Source organism: Corvus cornix, chromosome 4 (assembly GCF_000738735.6).
Source record: "Corvus cornix cornix isolate S_Up_H32 chromosome 4, ASM73873v5, whole genome shotgun sequence".
Lineage (NCBI taxonomy): Eukaryota > Metazoa > Chordata > Aves > Passeriformes > Corvidae > Corvus > Corvus cornix.
Window position 1 is genome coordinate 30,522,582 of NC_046334.1, and position 17,438 is coordinate 30,540,019.

Consider the following 17,438-nt stretch of genomic DNA (forward strand, 5'->3'; position numbering starts at 1 on the left):
ATACTCCTTTGGAGGAGCTCTGCAGGAGAGGGGGGATAGGTAGGACGTGTTATTAGGCCATACAATCTTTGCTTTCCATGATTTTTGGCTTAGTGCAGGGTGGGTGTGTGTACACACTCCACATGGTATTTTTAACTAGCTCATGTTATGTTTCTTTGAACCCTTTTTAAATGTCAGGACACTGAAGGCTTTTGTTATAACAAGCAGAGCCTGACAAACTGCTGAGGATTTGCATCTGTGAAATGGGGAAAACCTGGCACTAGGGGAGGTCTTTCCTCCTTAGGTGGTGCCTGCTGCTCCAGAAAGCCCCAGGGAGGGGTTTGGGAGGTCCTGTTTTCCAGCACTGACCAGCCTTGGCAATATTTCTCCAGTGACCCTTCTTACATGTGCTACCTGGATGCATAAATGGGTATATATTTTTTCATATGTATATAAAAAATATGTGTTGTTCCTCCTATATAAATAAATGCGTAGTGTTGGAATTGGCTGCCTGCTAGAGGCATGTTCAACTTGTTATCCATTGCACTTCATTGTAGCTTGTTCAGAGGAGTTGAAAGTTGATTTTATTTTTTAATTTCCAGTGTCTGTGAGAACAAATAAAGAGTCTAGAAATGTAGATAAATCACTGGAATTATTGCAAGAACTATTGATTAGAAGGAAAAAATGCTTACTTTTTTTTCTAGTGGAATTTGGCTCTTTTTTTTGAAGTCCTTATTCTGTTTGCTCTCTGAAATTAGGTAGAAGTTGTTGATAACTTTTTGTTTGCTGTTTTCTCATCCAGCAATTATTAGCATTTAGCTTTAGGAAGCTCTGAAACCCACCAGCTTTTTTTTTTAACTTAACTTTGACATGGAAGGAACAAAGTAAATTTTTTGATCCTGATGTACATGAGAATTGAATATAATTTCTGACTAAATGAATGATGATGGAATTCATAGGCCAGAATATCAGATGATGAAAACCAGCACAGTTTGATCTAAAAATTTGCTGTGATCTGAGTTGATGTGACTGTACTTTCCTAGCAGAGCAGTAACACTTGGCTTAGTGGTGCTGTCTCTGCAGTGTGAGCTCCAGGAGGAAGGTGACATGGGTGGGCTGTACTGCCAGGTGAAGCTCTGACCTGCAAGTATCTTGCAGTATCTTGTGCTCATCACCTCCCTAAGACAGAGGTGGAGATACTGAGGTAGAAGAAAAAGAGCATTGACATGCAGGGGAAAATTTTTAAATTTCAAAATCTGCCATTAGCAGTTGCTGGACTCATTGTGTGTCAGTAAGTTGGGTTTTGGCTTGAAAGAGGCTTTTGTCTAAGGGTGTGTTGGCAGGAGCAGGGGGAGTGTGACGAGATGCAAACCAGAGCCATGAGGGGTTCCTCCAGAACTTGCCACATCTTGTGGCCTCACAAACATTGCTGAGGGCAGCAGCAACAGAGCAGGTTGGGGCAAGGGTGACACATGGCTACAGACTTGCTCTGGCACGTAGAGAACATGGCAAGAGGCAATCCATTCTTCATTAAGGGTATGTTGCCACTGCATTTTTCTCTTGCTTCAGGCAGCAAAAAGCTGATTTCACCATTAGGAGATGGTCAGAAGGCTGGAACGTGTAAAAGGATGGAAAAGAAATGAGGTCAAGAGCTGGGAGTGAAAGGTTGATTGCATGGGAGTGCTCTCCCCCAGCACGGACCATGGGCAAGCAGAAATAAATTGTGGGTATGAATAGAAAATAGATGCTTACTGAGGAGCTTAATTGAGGGTTCAGACGATGAAATCAGGAGAAGGAGATATTTGTCCTAATTTTAATCTTTGTTTATATTTGCACGGCCTTAGAAAAAATGTTTTGTATTTTATATCAGAGAACAAATGCAGAGGAGAGAGAACAGCTAAGTGCTCTGTGTCTCTGCCTGCTATTTTAACAAGAGGTCCTCATGCTGATATGGGCTTATATCATCATTTGCTATAGACTCTGCTTTTTAAAAAATTACTAGCTAGGTCACAAACTCATTTTACCTGTCATCTCCTGGATGGAGAAAACAGTATGATTGTTGAAATCATTGTTAAATGGCTGATGTTGGTGCCCCTTGGCAAATTTCAAATACTAATCTTATTTTTTTAGGGTATTCAGAGTGTATGGATGGGCAACAATTCTTCACTTGGGGTTGGTTCACTATTTTTGTTTGTTGAAGCACTGGCAAAAGATACAAGTTTTTATTTGCTTTTTTTAGCATGCAGAAGCCCCAAGTTGCAACATTCAGGACATGGTCTTTTCCAAAATATGATGGAGTCTTAGGGCAGGAACTAAGTTGGTTTCCTGCCAGATCTGAGCCGCTGCCTGGGGAAAACAAGCAATAGAGGAAAGGCTACAAAGAGAATAATTTTTTTTCCTTTTGACAGCTGGCTAATCTATCTGAATTTGGAAGGTCATAGAAGGCATAGAAGGAGTAATAATAGCAAATTGTGTTATAGAGAATGCCTGCTGCTTTATGGCTATTAGGAAAATACCACAGGAATGAATTTTTAAAAATAGCTCAGTGTTACAAGCACAAAGGGGTGTGACTGTGGCTGCAGGAAAATGTTCTAGCTTCTTAGTTCCTAAAGTCAAAAAATTCCTGTTTGTTTAATATTTATCTCCAGGAGTAAATTGGCCTCTCGTGCCAGAGAAAACAGTGTTTGGGTTCAGCAAGTCCTGAGGCAAAGAAACTTTATTATTGTTCAGGCAGGATCTGGAAAACGCTGCCAGGTGCAGTGCTTGATACCTCACTTGAATGCTCCTGGTAGATGGGGAGGCCTAAACTTAGAAGTATGCGGCTGAGGAGAAAGGCTTTGATAGCCTGTTTTTCATGAAAAGCACAAGATCACAGCAGCAACAGAGAGCTGGAAGACAGAGAGAAAGAAGTTGGGCTCTTGGAACAAACTGGAGGGTAAAATGCATTTGGAGAAACTCTGAAAGCTTTGTGAGGATGAGGAGGAGGAAGGGGGATGAGAGGTACAGAAGATGGGGAGCTGTACCCCCACATGGTGTGCTGTGGTGAGCACATGCAACTCCAAAGGACACATACACACACTTGCCTTGGGCAAGATAAAGAAACACTCCACCTCTGAGTTCACAGCCTTGGCTGCTTGCTGCTTAATCAAAGACTTGGTCATGCTTAGGAGTAACACCAGTGCCCACTCACCTGCTGTCAGTCCAGTGTACCCTCAGCATCCCAGCTCCTGGGCTGCCCTGGCACTGTGGTGTGGGTAGTGCAGGCCTGATGGGCTGTGTAAATTCAGGTGGTTGTGCTTCTTGGACTGCCCAACTCAGAAGGCTCAGAGGCAAGTGGGAATTCTTCCAGTCTGATTTTAGAGATTTGGTTTGAATCTGTTCACACTTGGGGGCTCCAGCCTGCACTGAAGCCAGGGCAGTAGTGGCAGGATTGGGTCCTGCCTGGAGTCAGAGCCCTCAGCCGGGGCTGGTAGCGAGCAGCACCACCTCTCCACCAGCCCAAAGGATTCAAATGACTGGAACTAGAGGAGGCATCTTGAGGGTTTGCATTTTACAGGTGAGAGTTCCAGTATTTCAAATGTAGTGTTTATCCAATTGCTGGGGGCTCTGGAGAGCTTTTGACAGGTTGATGTCACTGTGGGCTAGACTGGACGACCTGCAGCAAAATAGTAGTGTCCTGAAATGTGAGGCTGCTCCCTTTGTCTTGTCCTCATGCTGCCCTGGTTTGTGTTGGTGCAAACACACCCTGTAAAAGACTTTGAATGTTGATAGCTTTGTTTAATTGAAGGATCTACTCTGGAGCCCTTAGAGAGGTCTGCATACGAGATAGGAATGACACCTTGTACCTAGGTAGGAAGAAAAGCAGCTGTGGTTCACATTAAAATGTGATGGAGAAGGCAGGGAAGTTGCATTTCAATTCTTTGATGTGGGCAAAAGAGTTTGTTCATTTTCAGATACAGGAGAAATAGGATTTTAAGCAATGCTTCTTACTTTGAGTAAAAACTCCATTTACAGCATCCTCTTTGAACTGCTGCTTAGATGTTTGTTTCTGGAGCACATGCAGTGAGTTTGCCAAATGCTTGGCAAGGGACAGGGGCCTGTTAAAAATTAACTAGAAACTGAGATAAATCACATACAAATAGCTCAGGGAGCATGGTGAATTCATCAGTGCCTGATGCAGTTGCTTGTCTCACAGCTGCCCAAATTCCTTTGTAACGTGTTTTGGGTTTCTTAGCTTCAAGATGCCCTGTCCAGCAGTTTCTTCAGGAGAGAATGTCAGATGCATTTCTTTGAGCAGCATTTTAATCTGAAGCACAGCATTTTGTATGGTATGAATGACTGGCCCAATCTTGCACCCCAGAAGCCAGTGGCAGCTGGGTCCATAGTGTCTTGCCTGACTGTGGTGGTGGAAAGGGGCTGAGTGAAAAAAGTCCAGGCTTCTGGAAGTCAAAGACCTGTTAATAAAGCTTCTCCCCTTTGATAATGCTGGATAATGGAAGCTTTTAACTGTGTTACTGCTTTGAACCAGCTGCTGTTGCAGGTTAGGCTGGTCGACCTGGGTGTCTGTGGCTGTGTGTCAAGACAACAGTGTGTGGCAGGAGAATTTGTGAGTTCAAGTGAATGGCACTTACCTACTCTGGGTGCACGATGTAAGCGTTTGCTCTCCTTTCTTATCTGTCACATTGATGAGTTTACTCACCTTTCTTACAGCAGTAAGAAAGTAATATGGGTGTGGAGAGGCGCACAGAGAAAATTTCTACTCGCCCCTTGAATGTGTTCAGGGAGCTCACAAACAGCCTGACCCCTCACCTGAAAGGCTGGTGGGAAAGGCTTGAGACCATTGGAGCAGCCTGTGCCTGTTCTGCTGCAGCTCTGTGCAGTTCCCTTATGAGTGCAAGATGTTTCTCTTCCCCAAAGGGAGTTGTTGCCACTGAAACATGAAGCAGGGGTTGTCTGTATTGAGTGTCAGGACAGAGCCATCATTCCAAGGATATTTTAAATAGCAAGGTTTGAAAATCCCTCTCACACAATATTTTGCGTGCTGCAGGATTACCTTGTAGTTGCTGTTGGCAGCCTCTGCTGTTGGCAGTGTGGTTTGGAGATGCTGTATTCCTAGGCTGTTCCAGGCAGACTGGCTGTTGGAAAACTCACAAGTCATTGTCAGTTCAGGCCAGAAATGGAGTCCAGTTCTTTTGCACTTGTGTACTGCTGAGTGCAGTTGCAGGATTTCTTGCATGCCCCATTTGTGCCTCCTGTAGTTTCATGCGTAGCTGCTTCTTAAAGTGTCATAGCTCCAATCTGTCTGCTGCATGCTCAGGATATTGCCCTATTTGGGGAGTTTGTGTGGTTTGTTACCTGCAGACTCGGACCCAGTGGCAGAACACAGGATTTCAGTCGGAGCAGCAAGTGCAGAGGGTGGTTACGGAATGGGTCTCCTCTAGTGAGGGTCTCTCTTTAGGGAGGAAGCAGACTTCCACATCAGGGAAGGAAAAGGTCCTTATCTTCATTAGGGCACATGAAAGTTTGGATTTGCCCAATGTCTTCTTAGTATCCCAGCTGATACCTCTGGCAAAACCTGGGAGAAACATGAAGAGAGTTCCACGCTTTACAGACCACCTGGTCACAGCCAGCCAGAGAGGGGTAGTCATCATTGGTGTTTGCTGCAATCCCAAACACACTCTTTGCACTAAGTGGTACCCTGGGAGGGGATGGCTGAATAAAAGATGAAGAACAGGGTTATAAAGAACTTGTGTGAGATGCTGTGGGCTGGCCACATGGTGACGAAGACATTCCTTGATGTACCAGGTATTTTCTCTGCCTATTTTTCATATTACTGCAATATTTTTTTTCAAGTCCCAGTCACGTATCTTTATTTGGCAAGCAAATTACTCCAATAAAAGCTGGCAGAGCAGTTCACAGTGAATTTTGTAGTGAGCGTGCCAGGGCTGTTTGCTAATACAGAGATGAGCTGCTAGAATGCTGAGGTCTCCTAACACCCCACAAAACTGCCTGGTGTACCTTGTGAGTAACGAAACATCACTCAGTTCTAAGAGGCAACCTTCAGTAACAGAGTTCACCCAACTATAATATCTTTAAAATCAGGATAGAACCAGTGGCATAGGAAAAGAGAGTGACTGAATTGCTCACAGTTTAACGACCCTTTAACTATGCAATAAGGATTCCTGGCTCCTATGCAAATTGATGTGCACCATAGAGTTTATTATTAGTGAGCAGTTCCAGTGGCTTCAAACCCTGTGTATTCACTCCAAGATACAAATGGCTAAAGGAATCCCCTAGACATGCATGAATCGTGCATATTTGAGAGAGAATACTCGGCATTGGGACAGGGAAACTTTGAAGAGCTCCAACTTTGGTCCTCCAACTGTTCCAGGAAACTGAGGTAAGATGACAACATTCTTTGAGCCAACTCAACATCAGAGGGACGGAAGTCAAAGTGTCTCTCTCTTGGACACATCTCTGAAACCTGTTAATCAAATTTCTTGCCTTAGACAGTCTCACAGTTATTTTCCTAATTTAAAGTATAACTGGCACTGCTCAGTACTTATTTGGGTTTAGTTCTGTATTTACATTGTGCTGGATGTGAGGATGGTCTTTGCTGAGGATTCTGGTGGTGTCATCACCAGCTGATGTGGCACAATTGCATGAGCTCCCAGATGAGGAGCTCTTGCTTTTGTGCTAGACTTGAACCCAGGGCTGTGAGATCAAAGCCAGTTTTCATTGCAAGGCTTTTTTTTCTGTTCTTTGCAGTTCAAAGACACTGGTACTGAACAGGAGTGTATGCATGCCACAGTAATCCTGCTTCACATGTAAGGGAATTCTGTCCTGCACTGTTCTGATAGGGGGAAAAAATCTGCTGAGTCCATTTCTCCAAGTTTTTGATCTAAAATGGGGGCAGGGCAACAGGCAAGGGTAGAGGTGATGTGGTCCCGTTTCTGCTGGGGCACTGTGGTATCAAAACAATGATGATGTCTTCTTGAAATTCCTTGAGAGTGTCAATCTCAAATTTTAGCACTGGTGTTGTATACAAATGCAGTAAAATAATTCTCTGAGTACACACTGTATTTTGTCTTTCCAGGTGTTTGCCAAACTCAAAATGAATATATCAAGAGTATTCAGGGTAAGAGTCTGAAATGAGAACATGGGCTGTTGAAATGCATAACAAGATAAAACCTGGGAGAAAACTGTGACAGAGGACTATTCCTGGCCTGAAGAGAAGGTAAAAAGTCAAAGTATTAAGTTAAAAAAATCGTGGGAGAAGTGCTGTAGTAACTCGTGGTGAGAGGAAAGCAGGATTTGGCTGTGTCACAGAGAGGAGCATCCTTATCCTGTGTGCCAGATGGATCTTGGCTTCCTTGCTCAAACACTGAATACAGGCCTCAGCCTGTCGTGCACAATAATCATGTGCACACACTCTGTATAAGCCATCATGCAAATGTTCCCTGGCACACAGAGCACAGAGATGCTGTAGAGATGGCCCTTTTCCATGTGATTTTTGAGACACCTGCAGTGGTTTGACCAAAGTGGAGTCTTGGGGAGATCTTTAATAATTGGATTGCAGGGAAACAGCAGAGTGGCAAAAATCTGACCATACATACAGAGTGAGCTTACATATTTCTTAAAGAAAACATTGGTTGAATCTTAACATCTCTTAAGCAAACTGAGGAAAAATCGTGATGGAAAGCCAGGAATTGTTTCTGGTTCTATCCAGAAAGTTCAGATCTAACTTGCTCTGCTGTTTGACATGTTATTGAGAAACTGAGGAATAAACCTATGCCTTTGACATGTATCAAGCATGTGTAAGCATGATGTCCTGTCTGGCTCTCTGCCATTAAATTAAACATTTCTTAGGAGAAAAAAGGCAACCTAAGGTGATCAGTCCAGTGGGCATTCACATCCAGTGATGTGAACGGGATCAATCCTGATCTGACTATCCTGATTTCAGTAATGTTACCCAAGATGTTTTTTCAACTTTAAGAAGAAAGATAAATAAAAAATAACCCATGTGTTTGGTTTGGTTTTTTTTCCAATAATAGTCCATCTTGGCCCAAAGCAACCAGTGTAAAACACTGTCTAAAGGATGGTTTGTTTCAAAGCAAAGGAACAGTGCACAAGCAGAATTGGTAAGAGCAGAGCTACTAGAACATGATTTGATTCATTTTGGACTTGCAATCCTGAAAACTTACATGGAGCTGGTTTCTGAAATCTAGAGGTGCTTCACAGTCTGTACTGCTGAAGACTTGTCTTTGTGGTTCCTGATGGTCTTTGGTCTGTTGGCATTTTAAACAAATGGAGCATTACAGAGATTCCAAATGCATTTCCTCATGTATCTCTAGGTCTGTTTGATGCAGTAGGTGAGGTCTGAGAAGGGAATCTCCTCAAGCTTTGAAAGTTAATGCAGTGATCTTTCAAATCACTTCTGAAGCCTACCACTAAAATGTTTTGCATTTCTTTCTAAAATTCTTTCTTGCAGGTTTACACCAAGGCATTGCTCAAATTCTTTTCTTGTTTTTAATTGATGTGGAAAATCTGAAGTCATAAAACACTGAGAGATAGATCTATACAACCAAAAATGTGCATCGCATTTAATTGGACCTTACTTGCTAATTAATAACTCTGTATGTGTAACATTCACAATTAAAATTTTAAAGGCAGCTGTAGTTTCTTGTTGCAAATTTTTAAAGGCAGAGTGAACAGGTCTCAAGGTGAGTGTCACAATGCATTGCTAAAATCAAGAGACTTTGGATCAAGTTATCTTTTCTGATAACTACTGTGTCTCATTTGCAAGGAGAAATAACTTCTATTGGGGTGCATATAGAGACCATTGGGCCATGGGTTGGAGAGAGCTGCTACTGTGGCAGCTTTTCTCCAGCAGAACAGAGCAGGATGATGGAGGCTGCTGTCATAAATGTTCTTCTGTTCAGGGTTGTCTTCTCATGACTGAGTCTTATTAGCGTGGCTATTGTCATCTCCAACTGCAGTAAAACCAAAGTTTTGACCTCCAAGTCTCAGATAATTTAATTTATTGAAGGGAACCGAGAGAAGCTGTTCTCCAGAATGAATGAGCTTCACTAAAAGCACTCACTACTGATTTAGTGACATGGATCTGATGAGAGGTGAGGGGACTGTATAAAATGGAATCTGAAACCAAAAATCTTGTCTTGGTCCCTTCCCTTGTGCTGATTTTGATGTCAGCAAATGCGTAAGTGCACACTGCCACTGGTCCCAGTAACTGTCATTTATGAAGAATCTTATTTTCAATCTCTTTGGGGAAAAGAGTTGAACATGTCTATGAAAAGACATTCAATTATAAACTGGCAAGAGGTTAAACATTTGATAAATATTTTCATGTTAAGTTAGTGTAATTTCTTCTGCTTGCTTAAGTATCTAAGCAGGAATTTCTACTACCTACTTACTAAACCCAAAACTATAATCTACTTCATAGGAAGACCTCAGGCCGTATTTTCATCCCTTTTTTGAGGTTCATCTGGAAAGAGCAGTCCTGGCTGAGGTGTGTGGCCGGAGGGAGCTGCCTGAAAAGAGCCTGTACAGAAAGAGCTGGAGAAGGATCCTCACAACAGAACCCCTGAGTGACCTCGTCTATTCAAAAGATGGAGAGAAGGCAGCACAGTCACAGCGCAGCCAGGTGTGGAGGTGAGTGACTTAGAGCCACAGCAGCTCCCCCAGAGCTCAAAAACACTGCCTCGGTGTCTGCTGAGACTGCAGCTGTCACAAGGCTTTACAAGTCCATGTTTGACTATAGCAATGAAATGCACTGATAAAACAGAAACCTGAATCCTCCCCCTGTCACCTGAGTACTTATTTCTGTCTACCTTCTGAATTAATTCAGAGTTCTAGGGACTGCTTGTAAAAATGGCCAAAAAGCTCTTGACAGTCTTGCATAGGTTTCTCCTCTAACCAGGGAATCTTAAACTCAGAAAGGTGTAGTAATATGATGAACCAGACTAAAATGTGTTTATCTTATGTTCCTTGGCATCTAACAGCAGTTTGTGCAGGTTGAATCAAAGTGAGGAACTATGGTAGCTGCTCTTTCTTGTAAAATGTCCATTTTATATTGCAGAAGCTCTTAAATTACCTGTGATACTTCTCTTAAAGTTAGGTTGAAAGTTGTCATTCTTCCTTCTGAATAATAGGTACAGTGCTCTCTTCATATGATAGTGAAATGTATTTTGATTTTTAAATCTGGTAATAAGAGCTATTTCACTCTGGGATTGTCATCTTTTGTTTCATTTCACTGCAATGAAAATGAGACTCTCAATCTAGAAATGAAAACAAGATGCCCAATTAGTAGCAAGTAACAGTCTCTTTTACTGATTACTTTAAAATAAGGACAAGGTTTTCAACTATTCACAGATATTTCTGACACATCACAAAGTAACATAAGAAAAAAAGATCATAATCATATTTGAAGCAAAATAGTTTAAAATTTAATGTTTACAAATGTGTTGCTTTTTTCCTTTTCAAAATGTTTGCTGATACAGTTTTGCAGGAGACTCTGTTTGGTCACATACACGTCTGCTCTACACATGCTGTTTCGTCCTAGGGGACAAATGGGAAAAGTATTCTCAGACTGGTACTTTGTCAGAAACTGGGATTTGGAATATGACCTCTACTGGTCTTGCAATTCTGTGTCTGTGAGCTTTGTACAAGACTGAACATGCTATGCAGCTGACATTTATTTTACACTGTACTGAGATCTTCTACACATGTATTTTGAAGCTTTAAGGCTGCACCACTAACAACATTTTACCAATCTTTTGTCATTTTCTTAACATGTTATAGTTACTTTATCAATTTTAGAATTGCTAGCAGTGGTGACAGCCCACTTAAAAAATTCCACACCAAACAGAAGAATTCCCTGGGAAACTGCACAGCACATGCATGATACATAGCTATAAAATTAGTCCAAAGTTTTGATAAATCCTTAGTTCCCACTAGACCTAATAGTTGTTCTAGTTCTAAAGAATAAAATGCTTATTCTATACAGAAGGTTGGGTGGAGTATGGACATTTGGCAAAGATCACTCGAGGCATTTCACGGTCTGAATTGTTTGTACAGTGTTAATGCAGCTGCCCTTTTCCCTTATGCGGAGACTTGTGGCACCTGTGGGAAGGGATCATCCCTGGCAGTGTCAACAGGCTCAGCCTTACAAGATCCGAGTTCATCTTTTCCTGGCTGCTCAGTCTTCAGCTGAACCAGGAGCTTCTTGCAGGACTGAGAGCCCTTTAGGGTGTGCTTGTGAGCTCGATGCAAACTTGTACAGCATTTTCAGAGGCCAGTTTACAGCAGGGAAGTGCTTGGTCTTTTGCCTTCAGGACATTACAACACGAAAAATGGCACCAGCATTTTTCAGTGAGCACCATTAACTGACTTTGGTAACTTGGCATGACCAGCAGCATTGAAGAAGATGCTGAATGCCTGTCTCGTACAAAAAGAAAGTACAGCTGCCAATTACCCTGCAACTACAGTCTGTAAATACTAAAAACATAAATATGTTAACCATACACATATACACAAAACAGAGCACAAGCAATATTACAGGATGCAATGCCTACTCTCTATAACTGGTTTTGGTTAATACAGATGCAACAGCAAAATAAATGCTATTTCATATATGACAAACCCTTCTTCCAAAGGTCAGTGGCAGTAAGCCAAAGTTCAGGTCCAGGCTTTCACTAATCCAATGTGACTCACACAAATTAATCAATGAAAGAGTAGCACTAAGGGAAGATAATGACTATCAGTTAACACTGAAACTTTGAGATGGAGCTTTCTTTTGCCACCATTTGTGATCAATTCTCCCTTTTTCACAAGTGCTCTTTCTGTGAGCACTCACGAGCCCTAACAGGGGAAAAAGTTATTACATACAAAATATGATTTAGGGGTAAGGATTAATAGAAAGAACCAGCCGGAGCTTGGATTTTCTCAATCCTGGGAGGTGCTCTCCATGTATTTAAGTGAAATTTCCATGAGATTGCACTTAGCAGACCACTAAGAAGTTGTTGCTCTCCCACTTTTTTCTTCTTTTCCATGCAGTTCTGTTTCAAAGTTTGGCAGAATTGCATGAGAAGGGCAAGAGGAGATGATTGCTGGTCCATTGTCTTGGCTAATGCTCTTCAGAACAGCGTCCTCTCCTCAAGACCACATCATCTAGTCCAATATCTCCAGTTCTTCCTTTCCCTTTCTCACCTCTGAAAATTATCTAGGAAGAGAAATAGAACAATTTAAGTGGAGGATAAAAAAAAAAAAAAAATAGAGATAATTCATTAAAAAGTGTGATGAAGGATTCTGGATTCTCCTCAGGTTTCCAGTAGGCCCCTCCAAAATCACTACTGTTTGGTTGCTTTTGGGTTTTAATTAGCTAGAAACTAAAACGTCCACATTTCTTCCCTGCTTACTTAGGAGTCTTCCTTTGCTCCCCAATCTTTGGATAAGTGTCACAGTGGTTCAGGTCAGCAGTCCTGGCTGCCCATGCTGGCTGCAAAAGATCCCAAACTCAAGTGTGCCGTGAGGCAGCTCCTGTCTGTGGTCCAATGGATGGCAGGTCATGCTGACAGCTACTGCCAGGGGGTCAGGAGAGGCACGGGAACTGTGAGAAAAGGAACTTTTTGCTGGTCATGTCTGAGATCTTGTCTACCAGACAAGACATGAGTGATTCAACACTTACTGAGACAGACACAAGGACTGCCCGAAGTGATAAATTTGGGGGGGGGGGGAAAAAAGAATATAGCAAATATATTGTTCACCTGTTACAAATGTCCACCTTCTCAGACTGACATTCATTTACAGCTAACAAAGGCAGGTGTCTTTGCTACTGTTCCTGAGGTAAAGTTTCCAGAAAATTATCTGCAGTACCTACAGCCTTAATAATTGTTTTAGAAATAGATACTGTGTGTGTCTTGTAGCCTGATCTCACCATGAACATTGATGTGTTTTCACATCAGAGTACCTGATATTTAAGTCAGAGTAAAACAGGCCCTGAAGTACCCAAGGCACTTCTTCAGATCTGAAATAGAAACTACCTTCAGAGGTTGAAGAATAACACTGAGCTTTTGATACCAGTTAATCACACAATGTTTCTAAGATTTCCAAGTGTTAAAAGATTCTCCATGGCACTTCGGGAAGCTTCTTTTGATTGCATTAAACCACTCTGTGTTGTAGGTATTTTTAGGTCATCATTTACCTCCTTGGCCTGATCAGCTGCAGGGATGCTAAAGGGCATAAAACCACAATTGACTGCACGTGTAATCTCCCTACCTTACGAAAAATTACTTATTTTCAGTATCTTTGCCCTGGTTGAGCCAGTTACTAATCCACAGGGGATGATTATTCCTATTTCATGGCACTGTATTATTCAAAGCATTATTCATGAGGACTCTTGATACAGGCTTTTTTTGAAATCTCTATGGAGTATGCCTCTGTCCACAAGGCTGTTCTTTCCTGTGTGATGATTCCCTTAAAATAGGCTGTACCAGGTAGCTCAGGAAATGACACAGTAGCCTGAATCTATTGCTGTAGCTGGGATTTCTTTCTCTTTTCTGTGCATAAAACTAATTGGAAAAAAAGGCACAATGACTCTCATCTGTATTGTGATTCCATTGGCAGAGATTAAAGTAGTAAAACAGACTGAAACTGAACCCAGAAGATGAACACTGCAGTGCTGCACCATTTAACTGTCTTCAGCTTTTCATGCAAAAACCCAAAAAGCAACATGAGCATCAGTACTTACACTCCTGATGCCCAGTCCCCGTAAAGTTATGTGTGTCTGTCTCCAGCCGTGGCCACCATTTCTTCCCCAGACAGCTGGGCCATGAGCACCATTTTTCCTCACAAAGACTTGGAGGGCACCAGAATGCAGCCCAGGCACTTTATGCCTAAAGGACAGGCACAAGTCTCCAGCCTGAGCCATGTGACCCAAGGGCAGGATAAGATGTGCTACTCTTCCTTCTTTGCCCTTGGGATCGGAGATGGTAAGATACTGTCCCCCTGCAGTGGAAAAAGCAGTTAGTTTTTAGCAGTTAGGTTTTGTTTGGTTTTTCTTAATGCTACTAGGTTGCAGGACCAAATGCATGAAAATTTATTAAAAAAAATAATAAAGGGGTCCACAAGGTTCAGTGAGTGTTAAATAAGGCATATATAAACAAAACTGGTGCATCTGCCTCCTACAGGGTAAGATCTACAGTGCTGCTCTTCTCTATACGTTAATACCAGGTTAGGTGTTGCCCATCTAATTTCTTTTTGACAAAGCAAACAATACCTCTCAAAAACTGAAACCTCATGTATTCTGTAATTTCTGACAACCTCTTGGTGACTGCATGATTTTAAACCCACAGTGATATTAAAGCCACTGTGCAAATTTACGCACCTTTCAAGCTGCAATGTTTTGCTGTTGGACAGATAAAGGAGAAGACCAGAATAAATGCTATCATGTAATTGAGCTATGGCTCTGTCCCTTTCCTTTCCTTTGGGAACTGTGTTAACAGGTTAAGTCTCAATGCATATCCATTTGCAACCCCGACAGCCTCTTTCATTTAACCGTAATTTAAACTCTTAATCTGGATTAGATAGATAAAGCAAGCAGCAGTAATGATTTCCACATGGCTGTTAACCCTGAAGCCTAACAGTAGGAAGTTGGCAGTGAACATACATACTCAATTCAAAACCCTATTATTAGCTCTTATCATGTATGAAGTAAAGGTGCCTTCCAGAAAACACTTAGAACATGAGAAGCTGAGGATTTCGGGAATGGCAACATCCATACAACCTAGAAAGAAAAAAGGCACCTTTCATACTGACACTCAGAACTACACTAAACGAGATTTCACATCTTGGAGAAAATCCAGACCTGTATGTGCAATGTTTGTACTTTTAATGAAAACTTTTGCAAGGTGGGTAAAACCTTTAAAATCTGAAATGACCAAAGGGAAAAAGGTTCAAAAAAACCCCAAAAAACTTATCTTACACTGAATTTCAGAATATTTTTTCTTTATGAAATCAGATTTTAGGAGGTTTTTTAAAATAAAAAAATTCCACTTTTACCTTAAATTCATTAAGAAAGGTGGCATTTTTAGTCTCCTCAGTTAAAACTGAAGATGCAGAAATATTGGGGGTTTGTAATATTGTTGACATACACGGTTAAATAGGATAGAAAAATATTTTTTAATTATGTCCCTGCTACTTCTCAACCAGAGCATTGTTTTTGGAAAGCTTCTCTTTGAAAGTCACAATGATTTCCCTCAAAAGCTGTAAGATTTAATGACAATGTACCAGGGCTTGTCACACACTCAGAAGGAAAGACAACCTTGTCTCCAATTCACTACTTCTACATAAGTTTGTAAGCTCTTTGCTCTCCCTAAGACTTAACAAAGCAAAGTAGTATGCTGCTGTCTGGGCCCCTAGATCAGCATTTAGCCATGAAGGGGGATCCATTTGCCCAAGGATCTGTTAAAGCCTTTTGGTGGGTATCTTCTCAGGGAGTTTTCTTTTTTTTTTAATGCATTGCTTTTGCAGCAAGGTCGCTAATTGCTAAAAAAAGCACAATACTGTTTAAATAACTGTACCTGTTTGCTGAAGATACAATTATACCACTATGAAAGTACTGACTTATTAAGTGCATCGTTTTCAGATAGTTACTGTGGCTGAATCCAATCAATAGGAAACAGATTTAGGTAAGCACAAAGCAAATATATCTGTAGGCAAGCCCCTGGAGGAAAAGGTCCCCTCAAATCAGCATTTTCTGCATGCAAGATAAGTTTATAATGCTTCAGCACAGCACCTTTCAAAATGCAGATTCTGATAAACCAAAAAATAGCAAACTTTGCAAGGTGAAAGCAAACAGTCAGGAACAAGCTGTGAAAATAAATCCTTGCAACAAGGTATTCCAGATAGGAGGGAGTGGGTGGGTGACTTCAAGGGACTAGTTTTAACAGGTTATGTCAACAGCAGCAGAACATACAGAGGAAATAAATAGCTGAGCTTGTCCCTGACTACTGGGAAGCAATGCAGGGGAAAAGTCTGACAAAAAAGAGCCAGTTAAAAATCATAGTTCTGGAACTTAGTATGCATTAACAACAATTTTTGAGTACAGATAATGAATATGCTTTGAGTGACCTAGAAAAAATGGATTTTTACATCTGCTGTTTCAAAAAAGGTATGAATTACATGTAATATTTTCTTTTTTTAGGTGCCTCTCTGCAAGCAGGAGACAGCTGCCTGTTTTCTCATCTGCAGGAGGAAGGAGCTCTGCTCTCCCACTCATTCCCAAGGCTTTTCAAGTGTCACAAAGAGCTCCTGAAGTACTAGAGCAGCCTGTGTGGGGCAAGCCCTGCCCAGCCAGTGAAGACAGCACTTCCAAACAGCCTGGAAAAGGTGCCAGGTCACCTGCTGCGCTGGCAAATGACTGTGCCAGCAGTGGCAGCATAAGGCCAGACAGATGTGACAGGGTAGTGCACGAGGAAAATGCCCTCGCCCTCCCTCATCTTAACCTGTACCATTGTCCCGCCTGAGAGCGCGCTTCCTTCCGCAGGCTGCCATCCCTCACATAATGTGAGCTTTGTGCACTTCAAAGGCTGCTCCTTGGGGATGAAGTAATCCCATCATTACGGGGAGCCAGGGATGTGTGTCTAATCCCCAGCACTGCTGGGCAGGCACTGCTGGGGGAAGGGTAGGCAGGAAAGGACAGCAACCTCTCTGTGCCACACCAAAATCAATATACAAAATACATCCCACTTCCTGGGACAGCAGAGGTGGGCCAGAGGGCAGGGCTGCTGCTGACCACCAATGCTGATGCCAGTCTCCTGTGCTGCAAGCAGCTACTACACACTCCCCTCTAATGTTTGGTGTAGTGTCACTTTTTACCATCCCAAAAAATCCCATTTTCAGAAGCTTCTGTGTTTGAACATTTTACTTCCAGTTACTTTTTTCCTATATACAGATTGATTTTATTGAATTCTACTCCAACCTATAGCAATCTGAGAGGTTAAACTAGAACATTATATCTGGCAGCAAAACAAAGACTATGTCCAATACTTTCTATAATTTTGCTAGTGATAGGGAACTAATTATGTTTACATGGTTGTTTGAAAAATAAGCTTTGTTTCACCATAAATAAAAGCTGTTCTCTAGTCCACTTTTTTCCCCCAGATTCTTTTAAGGCGAACTTTTGCTGACTATATTTACTACTTCTTCAGAGACATTCCTATTTTAAAGATGCCAGCCATGGTAAAAGTGTAAATTTTCAATTGCTCTTTCACATTGGGAATCCTCAATTTTGCTTTTTATATACAGAAGAGGTGTGGGTGTGAAATATATCCCAGAACTAAAGGGAACAGCAGCTGTGTAATTTGTCCTGAAGCACAAACTGTCATCAGCCTCAAGCCTGGGTGATTCTTCAACTGCAGGATGTGACTCTACACAGATCA

General features: G+C 41.8%; 1 protein-coding gene and 1 long non-coding RNA gene across 4 annotated transcripts in view; one reads left to right on the forward strand and one right to left on the reverse strand.

Moving 5' to 3' along the window:
- Positions 1-2,667: 2,667 nt before the first annotated feature.
- LOC109146318 lies at positions 2,668-17,434 on the forward strand. Its single transcript, XR_002048279.3, has 3 exons — positions 2,668-7,216; positions 9,443-9,651; positions 16,202-17,434. It is a non-coding gene; the product is annotated as an uncharacterized LOC109146318 (long non-coding RNA).
- Positions 10,303-17,438, reverse strand: part of NPNT (nephronectin) — a 48,630-nt gene continuing 41,494 nt past the window's right edge. For all 3 annotated transcript variants that reach the window (XM_039551108.1, XM_039551106.1, XM_039551107.1), the window contains 2 exons: positions 13,748-14,004; positions 10,303-12,220 (listed from right to left, as the gene is read on the reverse strand). In XM_039551108.1, coding sequence (XP_039407042.1) covers positions 12,125-12,220; positions 13,748-14,004 — 353 coding nt within the window. In that variant the 3' untranslated portion in view covers positions 10,303-12,124. The remainder of the gene's footprint in view (positions 12,221-13,747; positions 14,005-17,438) is intronic.